Below are 27,658 nucleotides of genomic sequence, written 5' to 3'. Positions count from 1 at the left end.
CATAGACTCTACCTCTTGATGGGTGTGTCAAAGAATTTGCACACAGTACCCTTGACTCAATCTAGAGGAGATGGTGAGGTTCACCCCTTCGAATTGTCTTGCTCTGTGCGGCCAGGAAGCTCCAATATTTTACACCCCAGCAACCATCAGTCACCCACCCAGTAAAGGGCTGCCTGAGAAAACATGTTCTCAGATCCTTCCAGTTCTCCATGAGAGTAGGAAACATGGGTTCTGGCAGCCTGAAGGTAGGCCTCTGAAAATTGCAGGAGCTGGCTGTTGGGAGTGAATGCACCTGGGCGAGGCAGCGTGCGCAAGCGTGGTACTGGATCCCAGGGCACCAACATCATCGGGTACATAGTGGCAACTTCATGTGCAGTGCATAGTGCTGGTGCCATTTCACAGAATTTGGGAAAATCAGGATTACTCAGATAAATGGCACTGAGAAAAATGGTTATTCCTTTAGGAAAAAATAAAGGCCCATACCTCTCATCATACAAAAATATAATTTCCAGAATAATTAAAGAGCTAACTATGAACAACAAACTGAAGCATGGGAGGAAAACCTAAGTGTGGTGAAGATGGTCTTTCTAAGCAAGATACAAACCCACAGGCAATAAAGGAACAGACTGACACATTACATAAAAATTAAAATATAGGTATGACAAAAGACAATGTAAACAACTAGACAGAAATTGGGCAAAAATAATTGTCACATATGAAATAGGAAAATATAAGATATTCAGAATGCATAAAAAACTTCCATACATCCATTAGAAAGTGAAAAATAACTAATAGAAAACTGGGCAAAGAATATGAATTGATGATTCACAAACGGACTACAAATGTCAATAAACATATAAGAATAACCATGAATAATTTTACTTTCCAGCAGCATGGAAAGTAAAATTCAGTGGAGACATTTTATCTCCATTAAATTAAATTGGCCAAAAATTTTAAAAGATTGATAATATCCATCATGAGATAGAGTGTGAATACACTTTCAAACATTTAAAATTGGTTGAGCCATTCTGGAGAGCAGTATGGCAGTATTTATCGACATTAGCGTGCATATTGAGTAAAATTCGACTCTGAGGAAACTTGTCAGATATACCCCAACACGCACAGAAAGACAATAGGGCACATCAATGTTTACTGTAGCATTGTTTGTAACAGGTGAAAAAGTAGAAAAAACCTAAGTGTTCACCAATAGGAAAATGTTTAAATAAAACGGAAAGAGAAATACACATAACAAATTATTCCAATCAATAGGCTTCTTCGTTGATTAAAAACACAAGATTTATAGCCAAAAAAAGAATGGAAGAAAAGCAATTGTAGAACAATATTGTCCCTATGCTCCCGGTTATATTGAAGAATTCCAACCGAAGTGTGTGTGCACACCACGTTGGGATACAGAGGCTCTTGAAGGTTCCACACCAAACTCCTATATGGCTTAACACCTGCAAATCCTTAGGCTAGGCTTTATACACAGTAAGTGCTATATAAGAGTTGTCTATTTTTTTTTACGATAATGCATTCCTGCATTACTTATGTAATTTAAAAGTAAAGAATATGTTTGCGATTGCATTAATAACTCCCTGCACCAAACTGCCTCACAAGCGCGAGGACCATTCATTAAAATCTCTCCATCCTGAGAGCCTAGCACGGGGTCTGGCACATAAGGGCCACGTTGTGAACACCTGCTGCGGGGACCAGCCTGCCGCTTCCCACCCCTCCCCGCACCCAAGCGAGACCTCAAGTTGACCTTCCACCCCGAAACTTTCCTCAGCCAGCGCAGCCACCGGCCGCCCAGTACGCAGGCGCGAGAAGGCGGGGCCCAACTCACGGCAGCCCCGCCTTCCGGGCGTGTAGACGTCACTGGACCGCGCCGCGCAATATCTGACGTGCCTGCGGCCCGCCTTCCGGAAGGAAACCCTGGCGGCTAACTATGGCGACGGTGGCGGAGCAGTGGGTGCTGGTGGAGATGGTCCAGGCGCTCTACGAGGTGAGCTTGGCGGCCCCAGGGGTCCACGACCACACCCAGCCCTGGGGAGGTGGGACGTTTTGTGTGGATTTTTGGTCTGAGGCCTGGGCAGGCCTGGCCCGGTTACGCCCGGACCCCCGGCGTCCCTCGCTGGAAAGGCTCATAGGCGCACCCATTTCCCAGTGGCGGAATGTAGGGAGGCACGGGCGGGAGCCGGAGCCGGGGGTCTCGTATTGCGCTGCTGCGAGCGCGGAGCCCTCTCCAGGTCCTGCCCGGATACAGGAGAGAGGCTAGTCAAAAACAAGAGCTGGGACTGATAGTAAAACGGAGTGATGAAAGTAGAGTGGAAAATCTCAGTCTGGAGAGGTCCCAGGGAAGACAAGTTCTCGGAACTGTGGAGCAGGGAATAGGGGAAAGAATTGTAATAAGTTGGACTTTGTTTTTGTTGGGACGTGGGGTTAGAAAGGAAGCCGAATGATTTAGGTATGTGAAATAGTTTGTCATTCTTCCCGCCTACGTCCCATCTTCTGTCTCGTAAAGATAAAATTATTTTAGTAAAAATCTAAAGAAAGACCAGTTCGGAGCTTTTTTGAAAGGCCAGCTGTTTCAAGTAGGTAAAATAATATGAAATTTAAATGTCAGTCTTGGAGAATGTTCATTCATTTGACATTTAGTGAGTTTCCATGCACTGTGCAATGGAACTTTCTGCGTGTTCTCTGAGCTGTTCAGTACAGTAGCCCACTAACCACATATGGCTGTTAAGCACTTGAAACGTGGCTAGTGCAACTGAGGGGCTGAATTTTTCATTTAATTTAATTTAGATGTGTATTGAAATAGTTGAATGATGCTAGTGACTACAGTATTGGACAGCAGAGATCTAGATGCTAGGAATAGTGCAATGAGGGAACAGGTAGAAGTCCCTGTGCTTACAGAGCTTACATTCACTTAAAGTGAATCTGTTTTCTTTTGATAATTTTCTTAAAACTTAATATAGCGTTTACTGGTAAGGGTGATGATGCAAGATGTATTATTGTAAAACCCATCAGGACTTTTTGAAAAAAAACAGTTAGGAGAGCAAATAGAGCTTAGGTGATGTCCAACCTTAGGTAGATTATAGTGACTAAGAAGAACCACTAAAATCTAAGATTTCTTTCTTAGAAATGAATAATTTCTACTATATGTTGTTGCTGCCTTTTTGAAGACTGCCCTTTGACTATGTAACTTCTCATACCCTGATATTGACCATGAGTGAGACTTGAGAGAAGGTCTCCTTGATGTAACATTTCCTAGGGAAGAAAAGAAGCCACATTTGTGATTTTTATTAATTCAGTAGACATTTCAACTTTTCTTAGGATTTCTTTGTGGAGTGGAATGTTTAGTGACTTGGACATATGTTTGTCAACTATAATCCAATTATTGATAAAACCAAAAGGATTTTTTTAGTCGAGTCCTCATTCTTAAATGAATTATAGTCAGGAGGGATCAGCAAATTTTAAAAATAGTCTTAGATTTCTGGTTTTGCTTCTAATTTCTGTGCACAGTGTATGCAGAATTTGAGGAGTCTTGCTGTGTACCCATACATATGTAACATGTATGTAGTTTTAAAGTTATTTGTCCAATGACCTGAAAGTTTATTTATGAAATAGTCAGCAGTTTCCCTGGTCCCCGCTTCTGAACTTTTTTAACTATTGTGAATCATCATTGCTTTTTTTTTGTCTAATGTTTGAAAATAATTTGTATTTACGTTTCTAAATACCTCTTTTTTTTTAACATCTTTATTGGAGTATAATTGCTTTACAATGGTGTGTTAGTTTCTGCTTTATAACAAAGTGAATCAGCTGTACATGTACATATCTCTTCCCTCTTGCATAAATACCTCTTTTTTTTTTTTTTTTTTTTTTAAGGGGTGACAACGTTTTTATAGCTACTTTTATTTATTTATTTATTTATTTTTGGCTGTGTTGGGTCCTCGGTTCGCGCGAGGGCTCTCTCCAGTTACGGCAAGCGGGGGCCACTCTTCATCGCGGTGCAGGGACCGCTCTTCATCGCGGTGCGCGGGCCTCTCACCATCGCAGCCCCTCCCGCTGCGGGGCACAGGCTCCAGACGCGCAGGCTCAGCAGTTGTGGCTCACGGGCCCAGCCGCTCCGCGGCATGCGGGATCCCCCCAGACCAGGGCTCGAACCCGTGTCCCCCGCACCAGCAGGCAGATTCTCAACCACTGTGCCACCAGGGAAGCCCAAATACCTCTTTTAAATGACTTTTCAATGACAACCTATTGGAATGTAGCACCCGATAACTGACTTATGGAGGTTTAGTTGATACCTGGAATCTTTTATATGCACTTACTGTATCTAGTTGTGTAAGACATAGAAGTCAGCCTGGCTTTTATCCTGGAAATGTTCAGTTGAAAAGAAGACCTGATGTGGATAATTTCATTAAAGTACCTTTGTGGATGTTGACATGGAACACACTACATACTTTCGGGGAACTGTGGTAGAAAAGAGACCTGCTATTTCTTTAAGCACTTATAAAGTCTTTTTTTCTCTGCCACGTTCCAAGGAGAATTTAAAGAGGCCTATTGGGGATACAGGAAATATAGTAAGTTGAGCAAAAGTCTTTGAGAATTATGGAAACTGGTGTCCAAATAATTCTCAATTTATCCATGGTATGTGGGGGTTGTAGAAGGCTTGTGAAGCTGTGAAATGATTGTTACAGTCATTTCCCACCAGTAAAAATATAAATTACCTGAAGGATCTGATAGTTGATATTGTTTGACTATTGGAATTCTGTGTCAGATTTAATTTTAAAACTTAATTTTATTCCTAAAGATGTTTTTATTCCTAACGCTGCAGTTTTAGAGATTTTTCATGTAGGAGAGATTGCCTTCTGTTAGAAATGGGAAAAGGAATGAGTAGAAATGAAGTGCGCTTTGAAAGTAAATTTTAAGAAGTAATAAATAGGTTAAAGGTCATGGGAGCAGTATGTGCAAGTGAATTAAATTTTATGTGCAGGTTTTGGAAATGTTTATTTCACTTCTTGTTTTGCTTCTGTTTTTGACTGACTCCTAGGCTCCTGCTTATCATCTTATTTTGGAAGGAATTTTAATACTCTGGATAATCAGACTTCTTTTCTCTAAAACTTACAAGTTACAAGAACGATCTGATTTTACAGTCAAGGTAAGAAGTTAAATCTCTATTTTATTATTTGGTGTATGATTATAGTTGCTACATCTTTCGAAAAAGGACTTGTGGTGGCTCAGCTATAAATGTTAAAAGATTTTCTGGAATGTAAGGAAATCAGGGTAAGCAAAATACGCGGAAGCCAGAGATAAAGTGAATACACAAAGGAGTACCATGTTACAGGCCTTTATACTTTGCTAGGAGTAAACAGCAGCCTGGGAACGTACTAGATGCTGGACGGGAAGCATGGATGCATGCTGCATTTCAAATGTCCGTATACAAGAAAGATTACATGAGTTGCTCGGGAAAAGCACCACTATTCCTGAAGCCTGAATGAAAGTTTTCCCTGTAGTCTTTATAAAGGAAATTCAGAGTTAGAAAGAATCCTCCCCATCCCACTGCTCTCCACCTTCCCACCCCAAATCAAATTTTGATGTGTTCTGTATGGTAAGGGACCCAGCTCCAGCCCAAGCTAGGCAAACCTTAGGAAGCAGAAGTGTCGAGAGGACTTGCAGTCCTGCCCACTTCGAGTCTGTTAGTATGAGGGACCAAGGGGTTTGTGGCATCCCCTACCTTCTCACGCAGGTAGGAACGCTTAGTAACTGTGCCCCAGGTGTGAGAGGAAGAGCAGTTTTGACTGCAGTGTGGTTTCTGTAGCTTGGATTGTTTCCTTATCCGGCCTCTGTAGCAGTGTGCCAGAATAGTACTTAGGGATACAGAGACGGTGAGAGATGTTTTCCCACAAAAATGCCTGAAACTTTGGTTCACAAGGCAGCATTGAGTGCGGCACAATGATGGAGCACAGCTCTCTTCTGGAGCATTCACAGAAGGAAGTGCAAGTGGAATGGAATTACAGCAATGTGGCGATTGTTTCCCTGGTTTCACTGGCTGCCCCTGCTGTCCTGATCATTCATATTTGTCATGAGATGGTCAGGCAGTATCCCCCCTAGGGGACAAGGGATATGCAGCAGATGGTTCTTAGGGCAAATAAGTTTTGGAAACCTGGGTAAAGAAGACTAAAGAGGTGTCTCATTGCATGATTTCTTGTAACCTTTAATATGACAGTGGCTATCTGAACTGCTGTTTGGAGAACTGCCCTAAACTTGACCGTAGATCCGCAGCCCCGCCTGTGTTTTATGAATACCGTGTGAGGCGAGTGTGCCATAGGACCCACCTCTGATGGTGTCGCAGCAGGATCGGGCTCTCCGGGCCAGAAGCCCTGTCGCTGCTCTTTTCCCTTGGTATTCAGGAACTCCACGTGAATGACCGTGAGGCCATGGAATAGATTTCTAGCCCAGCTTTTTAAGGGGTTGATCATTGCTAATATTCTTAGTTTCAGTTTAAACAAGTCAGTCCACACAAATATGCATTTTAAAAGAAGGATACTGAAACATAATTTTAGGATAACCCTCTAAAAGCAGAACTTACCTAGAGCAAGATTCAGTAATCACTGACATCTTACCCTAAAAGCTGTGGAAGAAAAAAAAACGATATGAGTGTTTCTAAAGCTTAACTTATGGCAGCAAAGAAGAAATGCCCTTCTCAGTTTTATAGGTCTGCAGAGTCTCTTTTTTTATTATTAATTAATTTATTTATTTTATTTTTGGCTGCGTTGGGTCTTCGTTGCTGTGCGTGGGCTTGCTCTAGTTGCAGCGAGCGGGGGCTACTCTTCGTTGAGGTGCGCAGGCTTCTCATTATGGTGGCTTCCGTTGTTGCGGAGCACGGGCTCTAGGTGTGCGGGCTTCAGTAGTTGTGGCAGGCAGGCTCAGTAGCTGTGGCTCACGCGCTATAGGGTACAGCCTCAGTAGTTGTGGTGCACGGGCTTAGTTGCTCTGCAGCATGTGGAATCTTCCCGGACCAGGGCTTGAACCCATATCCCCTGCATTGGCAAGCAGATTCTTAACCACTGCACCACCAAGGAAGTCCCCTGCAGAGACTCTTGAATACCAGGCAATCTTGAGTTGATTCTCAAATCTGTCTCTGTGGTAGCAAGTGGACAGTATGCATGATACATACTTCAGGCTTGTTCAGGCTGCTGTTCTGTGCAGTCATTGGCAGAAATAGATGAGGAATTTATTGGCTGATTTATTCAGCCAGCATTTTTGAGTGCCTGAGCATCAGGTGAATATGCTCCTAGCCATGCCCTAGAATTGCCTATTAGGAGAAAAGTGCACAGAAGCATTTAACAGGAGTGTGAAAATAGAAGTATTGAGAGTGGGCCTATGTAAGGCAAGAATTACTGTGGCTGTCATGTTCATCAGGTGCCTCATCTCATCCTGTACATCCAGACTACATTTTCAAAATTACATTGTTCTCTAGTTCAAGAAAGGATAAGAAACTCAAAATAGTCAAAATACTTGGAATGCATGAAATAACAGGTAAAAGGAATAAAGTGGTTTTTTATGAGAAATTTCCAAACAACTAAATCCTATTACAATAATTATTATAAGAGAGTCTTTTGGTATATTTCAGTTACTTCTGAATCCTTGCCAATGGCTTGTAGAAACAGTGCTTTGTAGTCTAGTTGATCCCTTCCTGTGACAGTCATGCCTGTAAGAACTTAAGGCATGGCTGTCTGTCATATCTTGCAGTAGAGGCTGAGCTCCCTTACCTGCAGTCATGCCTCTCACCTTTGTGTTATAGACTTTTTGTTTTATCATCAGTAGCAGTTATACTTCCTACTTCCCACAGTGAAAAATCCTGAACATAGAAATACAGTTTTTAAGAAATTTCCAGTCAGCCACAAAGCTTCATGGAAAAAGAGCCTTTAGCCTGAGATAAGGAAAGAGGTGAGGGGTTAAGAGCACAAAACTCAATAGTGATTCTGTGTCATTTCCAGGCACAGCAGCTGGACGTGTGTGTCTAGCAGTGTGTTCATTATGATGGTTCCATTACAACAAACAGCTTAGATACCGCTAGAATTGCTGTCCAGTAATTAGCACTGCACTGTATTTTAACTGCTTTTCTCCTGTAGGAAAAGGAAGAATTGATTGAAGAGTGGCAACCAGAACCTCTTGTTCCTCCTGTCTCAAAAGACCATCCTGCTCTCAACTACAACATCGTTTCAGGGTAAATTGTTTTTGCTAGTCAAGGGCTTATATTTGGTTTCCTGTAGGAAACCAAAGTATACAGTGGTTTATATAGTATTCCTTTTTTAACTGAAATAAGATTTTTAGAAATTTCTGGAGATCAGAAACTGCTTTTTAATAGTCTCCAATTTGGGTTTCTGAGTTTGTCCCTTTTTAAAAAATATATATATATATTTTTTAAAGTAATACACACATGTAATATTTCAAATGGGAAGACAGTTAAAATGAAAAACAGCATTCCTACTTTTTCCCACCTGGATTGTTTCTGATTTTAGATCTGTTGAAGGTTACCTTCATAGCTAGATATTAACAGTATGCTTACACTACTGTTTCTTGATTGATTAATGATAGGCAGTGCCTGTTGACTTTCACAATATGAATTATGAAACTTCAGCTCACTTATGCTACCTACCTCCTGGCTTCCAATGTTTTATTTATTTTTATTTTTATTTCTTAAATTTAAGTATACAGAAAATATCAGGCACATATGTATCTACCACCCAGAAGTAATAGGTATTAACATTTTGCTCTCTTTACTTTAAATCTATTTTTTAAAAGAAATAAAACATTAGAAATGCAGTTGACCCTTGAACAGTATGGGGGTTAGGGGCCCTGACCCTCTGGGCAGTCAAAAACCTGCATATAAATTAGAGTCAGCCCTCCAGATACCCAGTTCCTCCAGATATGTGGTTCTACATCCATGGATTCAAGCAACTGTGGATCATGTAGTACAGTAGTATCTACTGTTGAAAAAATCTGTGTATAAGTGGACCTGCACAGTTCAAACCCATGTTGTTCAGGGGTCAAGTGTATCACTAAAGAAATCCCTTCCCATCTATCACTTACTCTTGCCTCCCAGGCAAGATAACCACCATCTTGAAGTTGGTAGATGTTTTTCCTTTGCTTATATTTATACTTTTGCCACAGCATGCCTGTTGCCATGAAAGTGTTTAGTATTCTATTTAAAAATATGATGTAGGATAGTCTCCTGAGTATGTCCTTCTACTTCTGGTCTGATGTGAGAGAGGCTTGTATTCTTCACTTTCGCGAATTTCTTTGGTCTCATGAAAGTTTTACTTGTCCTGAAATCAGACTTAACCAATCATTAATGTTATGGTTATAAAATCCTTCCTACCACAAAGGTCTAATTTGCCTGTTTTCCATATGACAGGTAGTTGTCCCAACATTATTAGTTGAATAGTCCATTTTTTACCTACTGATTGGAAATTTCCCTTCTTTCATATGTCAAGTTCCCTTATAAAGGATCTGTTTCTGGCTTTATTTCTATTCTTTTGGTATATTTATCTCTCCCTGTGCCAGAACCTCGCTTATACCACAGCTTAATAATAGGCCTTGACTAGAGTGAGTCCTTCACCTCCTTGTTCTTCACAATTGTCTAGGCTATCCTTGACTCTTCACTATGAGTTTAGGTTTAGCTGCTCAGATTTGACCAGAAAATGGGTTTGGGTTTGTGACTAGTAATGCATTGAATTTATGGATTAATTTGGAGAGAATTGGTATATTGCTAATACTGAATCTCTTCACCACGTACCTTGTGTGTCACTTGTATACTTAGGTCTTTTATGTCTCTGAGAGAAGTTACATAACGTTCTTCATAAAGATTTTGCTTACCTTTTTTTTTCCTACTTTTTATTTGGAAATAATAGTAGATTCACATGCAGTTGTAAGAAATAATACAGAGAGATTTCATATACCCTTCATCAGTTTCCCCCAATGGTAACATCTTGCTTAACTATAGTACAGTATCACAACCAGGAAATTAACATTGCATATCTTTTAATAGCTTCGTCTCTGGGTTCCAAAGAGTTTTCACTTCTGTCATGAGGCATCATTTTCTTCTTGTTTCTGTGTTATTGCATTGGCTAGGATACCTACCATGCAGTGTTGAATAGGAGTGGTAACAAGGGCCTCTGTATCTTGTTCCGGATGGCTTTTAAGGGATAACCTGTATGGTGTTATAGGCCTTCCTTTCTCTTCCTAGTTTGCTAAGGGAACTTTTTGTTAGTTTTAAAGTCAGTGTTAAATTTTATTAATTTTTTTTTTTTATTTATTGAGATGGTTGTGACTTTTCTCCTCTAATCCATTGCTATATTAAATTGTACTGATCGATGTTTTTTACATTAATTAAGCATATACATAAATTTTTATGAGAAAAATTGCAAGCAACCATGCCACTCATCCTCACCCCAGATCTCAGCTCTGTAGACTTGCAGAAAGATGGGAGATTTACTCTCCGGAAAGGCTAAATATCAATTGAAAGTCCTAAGAATGTGTGAGGAGGCGGGTGCCATTCTCGAACAGAAAGCAAGTATATAGTGAATAATGGGATGCTAATCCCGTTTCCTCCAACTCAGCTTTCAGAACGTTGGCAACCAGATTTATATCCTCATATACACCTCACTGGAGGATTCCTCTCTGGTGAAACTCAAAGTCAAGAGAATAAAAACAGAAAAGTTTGAGTTTGGGGTCTCCACAGATGAATAAACAAGTCTGTGTCTCATTATCATAGAGTAAAGCCCACCATTTACAAAGAAGCCAAGCCCATTTACACAGTGCTTGCAATTAGCATTTCAGTGTCTTACTCTTAAAAATGTGTGGACAACCTTAAATTATGGTCCATTGATTTTCAACAGAATGCTGAGACAATTCAGTAGGGAAAGAATACTCTTTTTAACAGATTGTGATGGGACAACGGGATATACACATGTAAAAGAATGATGATGGACCCTGACCTCACACCATGTGTAAAAATTAGCTCAAAATTAATCATGGGTTTAAATTTAAGAGCAAAAACTATAAGTTCTTAGTTTAGAAGAAAGAAAACAAAAGAGTAAATCTTCATAATCTTGGATTGGCCAGAGATTTTTAGATACCACACAGAAGCACAAGCAGCAAAAGAAAAAATAGACAAACTGGACTTCATTAAAATTAAAAACATTTGTGCTTCAAAGTCCACTACTAGAGAAATGATACAAAACCCCACAAAATGGAAGAAAATATTTTCAAGTCATATATTTGTTAAGGGGCTAGTATTCAAAATATTAAATATATATAAAGAACTCTTACAACTCAGTGATAAACCCTATTTAAGCGTGACTATTTGGTTAATTTTTATTAATTGTTGGATTTTTTTTTTTTTTTTTGGCTAATATTTGGTATTTTTAGCATCAGTATTGAAAAATGAGTTTAGTCTTTTTCTTTTCCCTTACTGTGCTGGCCCAGCTTTGGTATCAGACGTATATTAGTCTTATAGTTTTCCGGGCAACATTATTTGTGTTTGTTCTGTTGAGCATAGATTTTTAATCATGAATTTAATGTCTTCAGTGAGTTTTTTTTTTTTTTTTTTTTTAATTTTTTTATTTATTTATTTATTTATTTATTTATTTATTTTTGGCTGTGCTGGGTCTTCGGTTCGTGCGAGGGCTTTCTCTAGTTGCGGCAAGTGGGGGCCACTCTTCATCGCGGTGCGGGGACCGCTCTTCATCGCTCTTCATCGCGGTGCGCGGGCCTTTCACTATCGCGGCCCCTCCCGTTGCGGGGCACAGGCTCCAGACGCGCAGGCTCAGCAGCTGTGGCTCACGGGCCCAGCTGCTCCGTGGCATGTGGGATCTTCCCAGACCAGGGCTCGAACCCGTGTCTCCTGCATTAGCAGGCAGATTCTCAACCACTGCGCCACCAGGGAAGCCCCTTCAGTGAGTTTTTAAAGCTGTTCATATTTCCTTTTTGAGTAAGTTTTTGTTACTGCCATTTAGTAATTGTTCATTTCTTCTTTTGTTTTCAAATGCATTGGCATGAAGTAGTTCATAGAAGTAGTGCATGAAGTAGTTCATAGAAGTAGTTCATAGTAGCTCCTTTCATATTACTTCTTCTGCCCTGGGTCCTGGAGTGTTTGAGATTTTGTGTGCAGTCTCTGTTTCCCACAGCACTCTGGCTCTCCCTAGAGGAAGCTCCACTGACCTTCAAAACCAAATGTTTGGGACTTCCCTGGTGGTCCAGTACGAATCCACCTTACAGTGCAGGGGACCCGGGTTCAATCTCTGGTCAGGGAACTAAGATCCCACATGCAGTGTTGCAACTAAGCCCACGCACCACAACTACACCGAGCCCACGTGCCTCAACCAGAGAGCCCACGTGCTGCCAACTACAGAGCCCACGCGCTCTGGAACCCCTGCGCCACAACTACAGAGCCCACACACCCCAGAGCCTGCACGCCACAACTAGAGAAGAGAAAACCTGCACACCACAACTAGAGAGAAGCCCACGTGCCACAACGAAAAATCCCGCATGCCTCAATGAAGATCCTGCATGCCTCAACTAAGACCCGGTGCAGCCAAAAAATAAATAAAATAAGTAAATAAATAATAAATTTTTTAAAAAAACGCAAATGTTCTGGGGGTTCATCTTCCTGGTGCAGGACATCCAGGCTGGGGAAGCTCTTGTCGGGCTCAGACCCCTCACTCCTTGGGAAGGGCTTCTGCAAGTGTAATTATTCTCCCGTTTGTGGATCACCTACCTGCGGGTATCGGTCTTGACTATACCATGTCTGCACCTCGCCTACCCATCTCATTGTGATTCCTTCTTTATATCTTTAGTTGTGGAAGATCTTGTCTGCTAGTCTTCAGGTCATTCTCATTGATAGCTGCTCTGTAAATAATTGTAATTTTGGTGTGCCCATGGGAGGAGGTGAGCTCAGGGTCTTCCTAGTCTGCCATCTTGGCCACTCCCAATGCAATAAATTATTATTTATTTATTTATTTTTGGCTGCGTTGGGCCTTCGATGGTGCACGCGGGCTTTCTCTAGTTGTGGCAAGCAGGGACTACTCTTCGTTGTGGTGCACAAGCTTCTTGCTGTGGTGGCTGCTCTTGTTGAGGGCTCTAGGCGCACAGGCTTCAGTAGTTGCAGCATGTGGGCTCAGTAGTTGCAGCACACGGGCCCTAGAGCGTGCAGCTTCAGTAGTTGCGGTGCGTGGGCTCAGTAGTTGTGGCTCGAAGCCTCTAGAGCGCAGGCTCAGTAATTGTGGAGCACGGGCTTAGTTGTTCTGTGGCATGTGGGATCTTCCCCGACCAGGGATCAAACCTGTGTCCTCTTCATTGGCAGGTGCATTCTTAACCACTACACCACCAGGGAAGTCCCAATACATTATTTTTTAATTAAGGTGTGTACATTGTTTTTTAGACATAATGCTGCTGTACACTTAATAGACTACAGTATGGAGTAAACATAACTTTTACATGCACTGGGAAACCAAAAAATTCATGTGGTTCTCTTGATTGCTATACTTGCTTCATTGCGGTGGTCTGGAACTGACCCCGCAGTATCTCTGAGGTGTTCCTGTATACACAGTTTTCTTGAGTTCTGGATTCTTTCATTCGTCCGGTTGTCTGTTCTCCCTCAAGTGCCAAACCTGTTGTTAATGGGGGTCTGTAGTATTTGTTTCTTTCTGGTAAAGCACCATTGTCCTATTTCTAAGTTCACTTATGTAATTACTGACTCTCACTAATAGTGTGGTTGTGGGTTTTGGCTGGGAAGGGTTTTATTTTCCCTCCTTTGACTCTTCTGAAGCCTTGCTGTGGAGACGTCTTTCTGTATCGGTTTTATTTGCCTCTGTGAGCAACTTTGAAGTGTCTTCAGCTCCAGTATTCCTGTGTTAAGTGCCCTGTCTGGCTTGCTGCTGCAAGCCTGCATGGGGCACAGGTGTTAGCCTTCCACTTCTCATGGAAACTGTTCTCCTTTCCTGCCCCATGTGCTAGGCAGAAACAAGGTGTCTGCATCCCTACGTCATGCTGGCAGCTTATCGACTCTGGTCAGGGGCTTTGGGTGTACTTATTCCTGATAGTTTGATTTCTCTGTGTGTCACAGTTTTTGTAGAATGGCTTCAACTTTCACAGCAGCAACTGTTAGTACAGACTTGTCTATGTGGATATTTTGTTTTTTCATCTTTTTGTGGGTGCCAACACCTCCACATCAGGGAGGACTTACAAAACTGAAGAAGTCCTGGGAAGTGGGAAACTAAATAACAGTGGATTATTTGAAAGAGAAGAAGCTCTTGAAGCAATAGGAAAAAGGAAGAAAATATGTAATGAACACCTCTTATAATGACAAGTTGAGAGATGAAGTAATTGAGGCTTATGCAGGCCAGGTAACATCCCTGAGTTTCTGAAGTGGTCAGTAGCCATAATACTGATGGGATCTGCCTGACTCCACAACCATGTTCTTTTCACCGAGTCTTGTGTGAGTTCATCTGCTTTTGTGAATTTACTTCAAGTAGTCATTCTTTTCCTTCCCTGGTTTCCCAGCATCTTTCGTTGTTTTTCTCATAGAAAACCAGTTCTGTTAAAACATACCAGTGAGAGTGGTGTTCCCCCGTCTTTTCTGACCACAGTGCATTTTACAGAGCAGCCCAGTGCACAGAGCAATGCGTGTGTAGAACAGTTCCGTGCCACCGTCCTTTCCCTGGCCCTGTTGGTGCATTTCCATTCCGTCCTATTCTTATGGTTTACTTTAGGTGAAATGGGCTGGCTGTGACTAAGTGAATTGATCTCACAACCCTTTAAGAGCTCATGTCCCATAGTTTGGCCAGTGTTTTTGAAGCATGACTTAAAGCTAGAGTATTTGTCAGCAGAGGACATAATAGGTTGTCTCCTCAAGAGCCCATCTCTTGTCTCAGCTGAACTCAATCCATGCTTCTCCTATGCAACTGGCCACTCTGTTTTCCCCCCTTTTTGGATGAGGGGGATTCCTTTTAAATGGTATTCCAGCATTAACTTTAGAAATTGGGAACAGCGCTTACTTATTTTGGTGGCTTCCTGTAGGTAACATGTAATTTTTTTTTTAATATTTATTTATTTTTATTTATTTATTTATTTTGGCTACGCCGGGTCTTAGTTGCTGCATGCGGACTTCTTAGTTGCTGCATGCAGACTTCTTAGTTGCAGCGTGCATGCGTGATCTAGTTCCCCACCAGGGATCAAACCCAGGCCCCCTGCATCGCGAACGCAGAGTCTTACCCACTGGACCACCGGGGACGTCCTAGTAACATGTATTTTTAAACCACTTAACTGTAAGATTGTTGCTTGCTCTGCCTCTTCATACCTTTGATCTTGATCTTTTTATGTTTCCTCCCTGTGTGTCTCATTCCAGGTACTTTATTTAGCAGCTTCTTTCTTAAGTGAGTTTTAGAGCTAAAGCAGCGGTGTGCCAGTAATCTAGGCGCCGTGGACTTCTAGCTCACTTCTTTATCTGAGTAGTGCGGGGTGACCTATTAAGAGTAGAGCTGATGACCGAGTGTCTGACTTTTAATATGCTACTGTCTAATTCTACTTCTTAAGAATAAAAAGAGAGAGAGGAGGCTAGAGTGCAAACAGAGTAGAATGGCAACACTTGGGTGTCCTGTCGCCTTCCCTCTTCTGGACAGCTGATAATGTGTGTCCTGTAACAAGAATGACTGCTGAAGTATACCACTCTTGTCTCTTTCCCCAGCCCTCCAAGCCATAACATTGTGGTGAATGGAAAAGAATGTATAAACTTTGCCTCATTCAATTTTCTTGGACTGTTGGATAACCCTAGGCTCAAGGTAAGTAGCACATATGCTGAAGTGGACAGATAACATGACTGACATAAGCATCTGGACATAAAATAAGAGACAAATGCAGAATATCAGAAAGGGCTGTGTAAGTACTTACTCTTGACTCTTTAGTGACAGAGCTGTAACCTAGTTTTCAACAAAGGGAGGCAAGGGTGTCCTAATGTGGCTTAGTGTTGGGTGACAACCAGAGAACTATATGAACCAGACCCAGGTAATAGTTGGAGACGTATCTAGGAAATTGCTTCATCTCCTGTTGGGATTGTGGGCCAGTAAACATTTTTTGAGGAAAGACCTATGCCCACAAATGCCAGAAAGTGCGAATGCATTGAGTTAACCAGGTTTTAATGATCAAGCTAATATAACTTTTCCATGTTTTAAGTCGTATACCTAAGTCTTCCCATCCCTCTTTTCTTTATATCCTGTTAGAATGGTCTTAGTACTAAGAAAGGGAAAGCCAGGGTACTGGGGAGCTATGTGGGTTAAAGAATAGGAAATGTCATTTTTAAACTGTCGAAGATATATTATTACAGTCTAATTTTTTTTTTTTACTTTCACGAAGGCAGCAGCTTTGGCATCTCTAAAGAAGTGTGGTGTGGGAACTTGTGGACCTAGAGGATTTTAGGGCACATTTGGTATGTTTTCTGTCATATTTTTCAGACTCCTGCTTTCAAGAATTAAGATTCAGTTTGATTTCAGAACTCCTTGGAAAAGGTACCCTTAATGAGTTGTGGTAATAAGCTGGCGAACTTTCTAGATTTTGTGTTTGAGATCATTGGTAGGAGCTGCACTGGTCTGGGGCTGACTGTCCCTGTGGAGAAGAGCCATAGGTACCTAAGGCACACTGTCTCAGTAGGGCGAAGCCCGAGCTCTTGCTGCATTTGCCCCAGGAGACAGTGGTGTGAGGAAACTGTTTCTGCCGGGCATGACAGTTGTAAGGGGAGGCGTCCGGCTGTGAGTGGCTCTGCTCTTGGTAGTCGTGCAGGAGCCCAGATTCTCCCTGTCTCGTTGCTCTAGGCCTGAGGGCACCATCTTTGTCTGTGTGGCCGAAGCCAGGTGATGAGTATGGGGGAGCAGGCGTGCAGGGCATGGGTACCTGTTCAGGTGGGCGGGTGGGGTTGCTCATCATTCTGCCCACATTCTGTTGGTGAGAACATAACCCAGGTCACGTCTCCCAGCAGAGGGGCTGGAAAGTTGCTCTAGCTGGGCGGCCACCACGTGCCGGGAGGAAAGTGAGAACGGATTTGGGGGATGGGGCAGGTCATACACTGTGTAGCCCTTTTCTTTCTGGAATGAAGACAAAGGATCATTGATTTCCTTGTGTGTGAATGACCTGGAGATGGGCTAACTACATATTAGGATGAGAGTGTGATTTCAAACACTATGAACTCCCTAAATCAGAGTCATCAAAGAAGACCCTGGAATTTTTATGGTGGTTTTTTATTAAACGTATATTGTTCTTTGCTTCTGAAAATTTCAAAAATGTTGTTAAATAATTTTCCAAATGAGTGTATTACTGGAAATAACATTCTGGTTTACAAAATGTCAGAGGGTAGGGACAATGGGGCCAGGGAAGTCTCTTTTGTCTTCTCTACTTATTTTCATTTCTGGGTCTTTGTTGTTTTCACTTTAACAGTTAAGATGTTTTTATTTAAGGGAGCACCTTTCTTTATCCCTTAGCTAATTTAGTGGTTAAATTATTTTTATTGGAAACAGATGATGGGAGTTGGTGTCCAAGAATCCTACAGCTGGAAAGGATCTTTAAAATCTTGTATTCCAGCATCCCAGCTAGTCAGAAGAATAGAAAGCTCAGAGAGGTTAAGTGACTTCCTCATGGTCACATAGCTAATTAATTTCAGCCCTAAAACTAGAAAATAAGTATTCTGATTTGCAATATTAATGGCAAGCTCAAAGACTTAAAAGAGCTCAGATCAGAGGCTCCCTCTTTCCTCTAGCCTAGTGCAAACATGATTTGTTTGCCTGCTTTTTATTGGTAGGGTATTATTTCCTTCATAAGAATTAGAAAACCAGAAAAGGCATTTTTTTTACAGGGTTGTTTGTTGTAATCTGATCGACAAGGCTTTCTTTCCATGATCTGCTTGCGGGGTAAAGAAATTTTTTCTTGAAAGCCTCTCTTTCTAGTAGATTTTATTTGCATGTGTGGCCTTGGCTCTTGCTCGGGAGTTAAATCTGAGAAGACCGATAAGAGATTTATTGCTAAATTTAGTGGAAAAAAAGTTTCAAATCTTCAAGACCAGTTTTCCCAGAGCTATGGAAATATGTTGTTTTAATTGCCCAGTCAATTTTTCATTTGGGTCACCTGAAATACGTGTAATAGGATGCTGTGTGCCTCTAAACTTGGGGAGGGGGGTCGTTAAATTAATGATTTAAAAATTTTTTAAGTTAAATATAGTTGACATACAATATTATGTTAGTTTCAGGTATACTATATAGTGATTTGACATGCATGCATTATGAAATGATCACCATGGTAAGTCTAGTAACTGTCTGTCCCCAAAGTTATTACAATATTTTTGGCCATATTCCTTATGCTGTATGTTACATCACCATTGCTTATTTATTTTATAACTGGAGCTTTGTACCTCTTAATCCCCTACACCTAATTTTCCCCACCCCTGATCCCCTTTCCCTCTGGCAACCACCCCTTTGTTCTGTGTTTCTATGAGTCTGTTTTCATTTTGTTTTATTTTGTTTGTTTTGTTTTTTAGATTCCACATATTAGTGAGATCATATGCTATTTGTCTTTCTCTGTCCAACTTATTTCACTTTTCATAAAACCCTCTTGATCCATCCTAAATTAATTTTCTTGATTGAATAATTCAATCCATGATATAAACCTCAAAGATTTAAAGAGATAGTGAAGTCTTCTCCCCACTGCCATTCCACCCCCAAAAAAGCCAGCTGCTATCAGTAGTTTCTTGTTCATTCTTCCAGGCTTTTTTCAGTGTGTGCAAACCACTTCCATACATTTTCCCCCCCGTTTTACAAAAATGGTAGCATACCACATACGTGTGGTGTGCTGTTCAAGTGCGTTTTAAATTTAAATTGGATTTCATCTTTCAAGTGTCTGAATAGGCCACCAGAGTCAATATAATGAACACATAATTGTGTATTAGCTACTCTGAACTACTTATTGGTCACTGTGTCATCCTTATCCTAATGTAGTAGAAGGTTCAAACAGACTGTGGTATCTGGACAAAGGTTGAAGGTTAATTGGCAGTGTGATGGTTTTGTAATAAGACACCAAACCTACAGCTTGGAGTAATGTGTATTGTTTTTTGAGTACATTGTCCTTCCTGTAAACTTGTTTTGTTCCTTTTCAGCAGTTGCCCATGCTTGCTTATCATCTTTTTTCCTTTCTTTATGTGTATATCGTATGTATTTTTACTTGGTTTTCCAACAGGGTATTTTCTGTGTTTTTCCTTATTCTGGAACTAATCACTTAAATTACTGTAGTTGTGTTAAATTACCTTGAAATTTCAGTGTTAGATAAGTTCAAGAAGCTACTTGAGGTCAGCTAAGGCTATATTTTAAATCTCTAAAATACCCTTGGGACTTCCCTGGTGGCACAGTGGTTAAGAATCCGCCTGCCAATGCAGGGGACACAGGTTCGAGCCCTGGTCCAGGAAGATCCCACATGCCACGGAGCAACCAAGCCTGTGTGCCATGACTACTGAAGCCCGTGCACCACAACTACTGAAGCCCGCGTGCCTAGAGCCTGTGCTCTGCAACAAAGAGTAGCCCCCACTCGCCACAACTAGAGAAAGCCTGCGCACAGCAACGAAGACCCAACACAGCCAAAAATAAATAAATAAATTTATTTTAAAAATAAAAAAAATAAAATACCCTCTATAATTCAATTATTCTGAATATTTAGGGTACGTTTGCCCTTTGTACTGAGCATTAAAGCAGAAGTGAACTTCCCTTTCCTCTCATTTTAGTAGCTTACATGTGAGGCTAGGGTCTCTTTCCCAGGCCCAACCAAAAGGTTGCTTTTGATTTTGGCTTTTTCTTTTCCTGGAAGTACTAATATCACTCAGGCATCTGTTTTCAGTGATGAAAATGCTCCCTCTTTTAGCTCTTTTCTCAACTTTTCAGATAGTGAATGAAAATCACTTATTGGAAAAGTAAATTTCCTTATTAAAACATTTTCTGTTTATTATTTCATAGTAACATAATAGATGATACTAGATGATTAACACAGAAAAAGAAAATTGACAGTTGAATTAAAATTCTTCTAGTTTCTTAGGCTAAATGTTCTCCTGCCTCCTGAAGGCCCAGCAGGTTCTTAAAATAGTCTTGTGAGGACTGTGTGGATCCGAAGTTTTCCACCTTCTCATCTTATTGTTTTAATGTGTAGTTTAGAATCAGTCAAGTGATTTTATCAGGTTGTGGAGCCTTCCTTTCCTCTAAGGCTAATGGGGCCCCTATGCACTTTGATAGTTTCTCTTGTTGAACCTCTCTGATTGTTTTGTTTGTAATGCATTCAGATCTCATTTACATGTGGTTTATCCCTGTGCCTGGGATCTGCTTTGCATACATGATGCCTACTTGACTCTTTGGTCTTAAACTAAATCAAAAGACAATTAGTGGCAGAGTTTCATGGTGAGAGATAGTGGCATGTAATTGTGTTCTAGAGCCAATAGTAAACAATTGTTCATTTGTTTATTTTAAAAAATATTTTCTCTCTGTTGTAGGACCATGACTACATGTTTTAGTAGGAAGGGCATTTGGTCATAAAATTCCTAGATCTGCCGCTTCTTCCTACCAGTCATGGAATTGTAGTTTTCGCAGTGTAGGCAGGGAATGATCTTAGTTGCACAACTTAGAACATTTTGGTAAGAATCACATAAGATACCGTATGTGAAAACATTCTGGAAAACATTCAGCACTGTTTTTAATGTTCTAATGAGTACATAGGTGATATTTGTACTTTTAAGAAAATTGTCCAAGTCTCAAAGGATTTAAAAAAAGTATGTAACACAAAAATATGGAGATTTTAAGAGAAAATATAGTTGGTTGTTTTTAAACTGTTCTAAAGTTGGGTATTTCATAGTCTTTCCTCTGAAAAACAATCAAGAAGGCCATAACACCTCCTTTTATTCTGATAAATAGGAACTTGAACAAGTGGCTTTAATATAAGATCGTCCTTAAATATCCAGGATTTGGATAACTTAATTAGCAGATAGCGTACCTTTTTTCCTTCTAAAAGATTACTTTTTTTTATTCTACAAATATTGAGTTAATTGAACAAACACCAGCATGTTGCTTTTTCGATGCCAGACATCGTTCTGAGTGTTTTATAAGCATTCTCTTGCGGTTCTCCTAACAATCCTTTGAGGCAGGTAGAACTGTTAACCATTTGACAGGGGAAGGACCTGAGAGGCACAGAGCAGTTTTGGGCCTGTCCATGGTTCACACCTGGCAATGAGGGAGCCCAGATCTGAACCCCCTGTGATGACTGCCATGGCCAGGCCTTGTGTTTGGTGTGGGGCATCCTGCCCTGGCCTTGCCTCCCATCTGTTACGTTCTGGTGAGGGAGCAGGTGCCAGAAAGGGCAGCAAGTGCTGAGAAGACACAGAGGCTTTCTGGTCACCTTCCTCCGTGGCCTCTTGCCTACCATATTGGTTCCTAACAGTGAATGAGAGAATGACGCATGCAAATCTGTGGCACTAATTGTTGAAATGGATCATACACACAGAAGATAGGCATCCAAAGTTAAAGAACATGCCCTGGTAGTTTTTCTGTTTGCTGCCTCCCCCGCCCTTGGGTTAAGAGTTTCTTCCTTGCAGAGTAGCTATCAGACATCAAAAGAAGTTATGCAACTGTCCGTGTTTACCTGTCACAAAACCTGCTTTGCAAGGCTGACATCAGCTAAAACCCAGTGTCTTTAGATAGGAGGAGGAAAGGCCCATCTTTTTTAAACTTTTGGGACTAGGCAAGAACCAGTAAGTCATTGATTTATTGTAGAGGGATTCTTCTTACCACTTTATGGCAATGACATAAAAATGGCTATGAGTATGTATAATGAGAATACTAACATAATTTTTATCAACTGGGTAGCTAACTCTAAAGCCCTAAAACAAAGCCAAGATTGTTTTACTGTTTTATTGCTAATCAATGAGGAGAGTCATTTAGAGCTACAGAATGATTTAAAATCCTTTTTTGTAGTTGGCAAAAACAGTTTGTCTGTATCCATAGCATGTTTTTTTTCTTTTTAAAATGGAGATACTGAATGAGAGCAATTCACTGTGGCTTGGGTTGTCCATCTGCTAGCTAAATTGTTGAGATTTGGGATAGATAATTCCCAGTTCAGAGGCAGCATTGTAATTTGAAGGAGGCCTCCTATGGGGGACCTGGCCTCCTGTCTCATCAGAAGTGAGAGGCAGCAGAGTGGTGGGGACCTATCTGTGGGCAGGGTGCTCAGAGAGCACTAACAAAGAGGAAAGGAAGACATGCCTGAGACACGCCCGTGCTCAGCTGCATGGACGTAGCTGGTTCTCTGGTGCTTTGCTGCTTTCCTCGTTCTTGCCAGACTTTGCCTGCAACACTTCCCTGGCAGCATATCTCGTGGAAGGGCGGGCAGTCAGGAGCAGGATCAAGTCTTCAGACTTGGTGGTGTTGATGTCACAGATTTGATGCTTGAAGAGCTAAGCACTCTTTTGGTGCCATTTTGATCAACCGGGATGCATTCTTCTACACGTTACTGTGAAATCTCATATTTATTTAGTGTTGCTCTAATGAAAGTGTCACTTCTATAAAAATGACTACCTGATTGGTAATGGAAATCAAATGGTATTTCATGTGTTTTTTATGCAATAAGCTATGTTGGTATACATTTTAACTTATAAATGGGAAGAAGCATGCCTAGTTGTTTATCATTACTTGATGGGATAAATTGGAATGGGATAAATAGTTCATTTTCACAATTCTATATCATCCTTTAAGAAGTCTACAAGTGAAGTGGTCTTCAGTTTATTTTATTATTTGGATATTGCTGCTAAATTTTCTAATTCCTCACTATACCTCTCTTGCCATCAAACTGAGGTGTCGTTCGGACCCTCTGTGTCGTCTCATCTCTCACTCAGTAGCTGGCGCCCACCCCAGCAGCCTTTGGTTCACAATCGAGGGACCTCTGCGCCTTTAGTCGGAAGTCACTGTGAATGTGTTGTAGTTCTGAGTGTAGAAGGGACCCAAGTGCTTCAGACCAGGGGAGTGAAGGCACAGCTTAGCCTTGTATCTGCCCTCTGGGCTCCGAGTTCTCCATTGACAGCTGCCAGATGCTTCTCTTAGCTGTCTCACTTTGTCAAGTGGCAGAAACCCTATATTTCTCTTTGATCCAGTGCTTATCAGAGTATTTTTATGTGATACTTACTAAATGTTTGATTAACAATTGAATGAGATTGTTGGACAGCCCTCATTTAACTACTTATTAAAATTTAGTCCTTTGTGAAGTTGTATCTTTTATAATTCTTAATTTTGTCTTTTACTAGTTAAAAAGCATCACAGTAAGATTAACTTGCCTCTGATAAATCAGTGAGTGGGTTTACAGATTTTAGACACTTTATTCAAATGTTCTAAAAAGTTGTTTATTCCTGTTGCTGAGCTGACCTTACTCACTTGTTCCTCCCTGGAAGTTGGTGGAAATCTCACACTTAACAGCTAACCAGGTCTCTGTTGGAAATATTTAGTCCACTCAGTGTCCAGCCTTGTATCCAGCTGGGTGAAGTTGTTTCTTTTGTATATCTCAGTCCTGCAGGTCTTTTCCCTCTCCCCCTTCTCACCAGGAATGTCTCTGGTAGGGAGGGGCATACTTGGAGGGAAGGCTGATGCTGAAGGGGTCTCCTGGAGCGAGGCTCCCAGCCACAGGTCCTCGACATCTGAGCCGGAGGGCTCTGCCGGGCCATCAGCCCTCTCCACCGCCCCTCACTGGGGAACGTCTGGGTCCCCCTGCCACTGCCTACACTTCTGAGTTCCCCTCAGTGGACATGCCGTGGCTCTGAAAGTCTGCCTTTACTCCTCAGAGTTCCTCGTTTCTCCCATGAAGCTCCAAGGCTGGAGGGGCTTGGCTGCATCCTTCCTGTATCAACTTCTGAGTTCTCTTTGCGCAGAGCATGTGGTAAAACTCTGATCTCGTTCTCCAGACTTGGGTCCTGCTGTAGTTAAAAGAGCTAAAGAAAGTTTAAAAAAATTTTCTCTGCCTCATTTTAAGACACTTGGAAGTTTTCTAGTTCACAGCCAGCTGGTACACTATTTATTTTAGACATCGCTGGTCCCTCCATCCCAGGGTGTGAAGCCTCATGGCTTAGCCTGGGAAGGTGAAAGGCTATATGGAACGATGATGTAAGAGAGAAAAAAAAATACCAGTTTAATAATTACAGTTTATCCCTATAATTACATCAACATTCTTCTTAAGCTGCTTCCATAAAAGGACCATATTTCTCTTTGTACTATACGTTTGAATTCACCAGTACACTTCAAAAGAAATTTAGACAGAAACTCAGTACTGCAGAGTGATGGCAGGTGCCACAACTAAGTGCTGACACAAACTGTTAGAGGAGTGACCACCACAACTGAAAAAGTTCCTGTCTCTTGATGCAGAGTATGTGGGGTTCTTTTTAACTTAACTACTTTTCTTTTTTCTTTCTTTTCCTTTTAAAAGCTGGTTGACAGTTGTCTTCATGCCTGGTTTGGTCACTTCTCCTAAAATGCAAAACGGCGTTAATAAGTTAATGTCGTACATTGGTAAAGTCTTGGCATTGTTGGTTGAGGGAAGTTAAAGCAGGCAAGGTCACTGGACCTTGAATTCTTATTGCTAGAGTGATATAAAAGCAAAACCTAGAGTCAGAGCTGTCCCAGTCACATATTTATAGACAAATGAGTAGCTGATTCAGCTCACAGAGTATAGAAACAGTTTTGGCCCAGAATTATCTTAGTAGATATTGTATGACTTGTAACTTCAGAACAATTACATTTTGACCACAAGGTGACAGTATTAATAGCTAAACTGCTTATGTTATTTTATTTATTCTTTAGTCAAAGAAAAAGAATTATGAGACAGTTTAACCATTTAACTTTGTACTCTTGAACTAGATGTGCACTTGGATTTGGAAGACCGCCTGGCAAAATTTATGAAGACAGAAGAAGCCATTATATACTCATATGGATTTGCCACCATAGCCAGTGCTATTCCTGCTTACTCTAAGAGAGGGGACATTGTGTTTGTGTAAGTAATCTTTACTGACATTTCTTATCAGAATTCCTTTGGAAATAATATTGGCCCTCCTAGAGAATTCCTTTGTTAGAGGTCATCTGCCTAAAATAATATTGATTTTTTTTTTTTTTCATTTTTAAAGAAATATATAGTCACCCAGCCAAGTAGTTCTGCAGAACTAGTGAGACCTCCACTGGAAGGATGCCTTAAGGTGTCGGTACTTTGTTATCTGCCATTATGATTTTATTTATTGATGTTGAGAAGACCAAACTTATGTAGGAGCGGACCAGCCCTCTGTTTTCCCTGTGCAGCTCTGCGACAGTGTGGTGTCCTTGTGAGTCCATGGTCGTAGCCCACATAGCCACTCATACTACCTGATAAAGTCACTCCACTTCTCAGTACCCTCGCTGCAACTCTTGGTCTCTGCTGATCTTGCTTCATGGCTTGTTAAGAATATAGAAGTCATGAGTTGCAGACTTCCTTAACTTTCCAGGAACAAATTACACACTTGCATACATGTGCACTAAATGTATGGTGTTGCTTTTTACTGTGGAGGGGAAGAGCAGAGAGGAGTAGAGTGAGGGCTGGCATAGCCCAGGCAGCTGGTTATACCCGTCAGGAGCACCTGCCACTAGCCCGAGCCTCTGTTATCTTTTGAGTGGACAATTAAATGACTCTCTTCATTTAGGTCTCAGAGTGACTTTTGTTTCCTCTTTTCCTTTTTGACACCATAGCCAGACACTCCATTTAAGAGCTTCCATTGTTCCTAAAATAAATATCCAAGTTCTTATTATGATCTTGTACATTCTAGACTACTGTTTTAGGCCCATTTTCTACCATTTCCCCTTAGGTGGTCATGCTGTGTAGCCTTACCAGCCTTATATGCTAGTTTCCCCTCAAGGCCTTTGCACGTGCTAAGACCCTAAGTCCCTACGCCTAGAACGTTGTTCCTCCTCTCATCTCCTACTTAATTCCTGCTCATCCTGCACATGTACCACCTCTGCAGGAAAGCCTTCCCCAAGCTCTCAGACCAGGTCAAGACCCCTTGCTGCATGTGGAGAAAATTTTACAGCCAGAGGAGTTTGGTATCCTTGTGAATCCATGACCACGCAGGCATTTACGTGCCTGTCAGAATCACTGTTTCTCAAGCCTCCCTTAACTTACATATGCAGGTGTGTGCGTGTGTGCTCATGGGCGCCCGCACCGTCTGCTCTTGGCTCAGCTTGCCTCACGCTCACTGTACTCTTTTACACCACTTTCAACAGTTCATACCAGCCCGTTGCCTAGGATAGCATGTGCCATTTAGTGGTGCTCAGTAAATACCTTCAGTAAGAGAATGAATGGAGGCTGGAGCGCAAAAGAGGGGTCCAAGTGACTGGACTTCAGAGCCCGGCTCACCTCAGTCCCTGTACCATCCTGCTGCTTCTCACTCACTGTCGGAGCACCTGTAGTGCAACAAGCTCAAGCACACGCTGCAGGGCTGGCTCTTCCTGGGGGTTTTCAGCACGCTTGTGTCCCATTCTTCCCCACAGCCCTGTGACAGTTACCTGGGAGCACTCCAGCACATGGCCTGGGCCTGAGTAGAATTGTTTCCCAATGTGACCATGAAAATGAATGTTTCTATTAATTTCTTGCACATAGTTTAAAAAATCAGTAATAATAAAGACTCATCACAAATTTGAGAGCCAGTGATTTAAACAGTGATTCTAGGTTTTTAATAAAGCATAGTTGCAGACAACTACAACACAGTGTCAGCCAATATCGCTTTATACAAGCCCCCACCATAAATTCCTTTTTGAGTTTAAAGTCCAGAAGAAGTTTACAGTTACAGTTGAACTTGTATGCTTCCTTTGTCAGATAATAAATACTATATTGTCCTTTTGGTTTTCACTGCTAGGAAACCTAGTCTAAACTCACTTTCAAATCTTATGCCTGGTGTCTTAGAACTTCAGTTTCTAATGAGTCATTAGACAACTTAATTATTCCCTTATACATAATTTTAAATATTCCACCTGAAATTCATTTGAAAGTAGGAACACTAGAGGTAAAAATGGTGTTTAGTAAATTATTTGACAAATTGTTTTTGATAAATTCATTAGGCATAGACAATATGTTCGATGTTTTATTTTCTTTCTTTTCTAGTAAACAGTGATAATGCTTTGCCAGTAGGTCTCAGAACAATGGTTGTTTATATACCTAAGTCTTTCCTTGTCACTCTGTCTGTATATTACTTTGTGTACCCTTTTCTAATGAAATGTTTTATATTGAGATAATTGTGGATTCACATACACTTGGAAGAAATAATACAGAGATTTTATGTGCCCTTTACCCAGTCTTCCCCAATGGTCACCTCTTGCAAAACTGTAATACAGTTTGAAAAGTGGGATGTTGACATTGATAAAGTCAAGATAATCCCTCTTGTTGCCACACCCATATCCCTTCTACCCTACCCACTCTTTAGCCCCTGGCAACCACTAATCTGTTCTCCATTTCTGTAATTTCATGATTTCAAGATTGTTGTACAGGGACTTCCCTGTTGGCGCAGTGGTTGTGAATCCGCCTGCCAATG

General features: G+C 41.2%; 2 protein-coding genes across 5 annotated transcripts in view; both read left to right on the top strand.

The window, feature by feature from the left end:
* Nucleotides 1–1,666: 1,666 nt before the first annotated feature.
* LOC130706944 (serine palmitoyltransferase 1-like) lies at nt 1,667–25,095 on the top strand. Of its 4 annotated transcripts, none has more exons than XR_009006973.1 (6): nt 1,667–2,002; nt 5,051–5,158; nt 8,136–8,230; nt 15,752–15,845; nt 16,421–16,489; nt 24,969–25,095. XR_009006973.1 is itself a non-coding variant. In XM_057539617.1 (6 exons), exons 1-5 carry the CDS (start codon nt 1,946–1,948, stop codon nt 16,477–16,479), a joined length of 417 nt encoding a protein of 138 aa, XP_057395600.1. In that variant the 5' UTR covers nt 1,667–1,945; the 3' UTR covers nt 16,480–16,489; nt 24,969–25,095. The 4 variants fall into 4 exon arrangements, 3 of the variants coding, with proteins under 3 accessions (XP_057395600.1, XP_057395602.1, XP_057395601.1); XM_057539617.1 differs by having other exon boundaries at nt 16,417–16,489; XM_057539619.1 differs by lacking the exons at nt 16,421–16,489; nt 24,969–25,095 and adding an exon at nt 16,515–20,625.
* LOC130706941 (putative 8-amino-7-oxononanoate synthase) overlaps nt 23,946–27,658 on the top strand; it is a 194,929-nt gene continuing 191,216 nt past the window's right edge. Inside the window, exon 1 of the mRNA XM_057539613.1 lies at nt 23,946–25,101. Within this exon, the coding sequence (XP_057395596.1) occupies nt 25,007–25,101 (95 nt within the window). The 5' untranslated portion in view covers nt 23,946–25,006. The remainder of the gene's footprint in view (nt 25,102–27,658) is intronic.

The sequence above is a fragment of the Balaenoptera acutorostrata genome, unplaced genomic scaffold (genome assembly GCF_949987535.1).
Source record: "Balaenoptera acutorostrata unplaced genomic scaffold, mBalAcu1.1 scaffold_396, whole genome shotgun sequence".
Taxonomy (NCBI): Eukaryota; Metazoa; Chordata; class Mammalia; order Artiodactyla; family Balaenopteridae; genus Balaenoptera; species Balaenoptera acutorostrata.
The sequence above is the reverse complement of the archived record's forward strand: the minus strand, read 5'-3'. Positions and strand labels throughout refer to the sequence as shown.

Excerpts from the sequence above, each read along its gene's own strand:
- LOC130706944 (XM_057539617.1), top strand. The coding sequence starts at position 1,946 with ATGGCGACGGTGGCGGAGCAGTGGGTGCTGGTGGAGATGGTCCAGGCG. Across the intron at positions 2,003-5,050 it reads TGGTCCAGGCGCTCTACGAG|GCTCCTGCTTATCATCTTAT; the intron begins GTGAGCTTGGCG and ends ACTGACTCCTAG. Across the intron at positions 5,159-8,135 it reads GATCTGATTTTACAGTCAAG|GAAAAGGAAGAATTGATTGA; the intron begins GTAAGAAGTTAA and ends TTTCTCCTGTAG.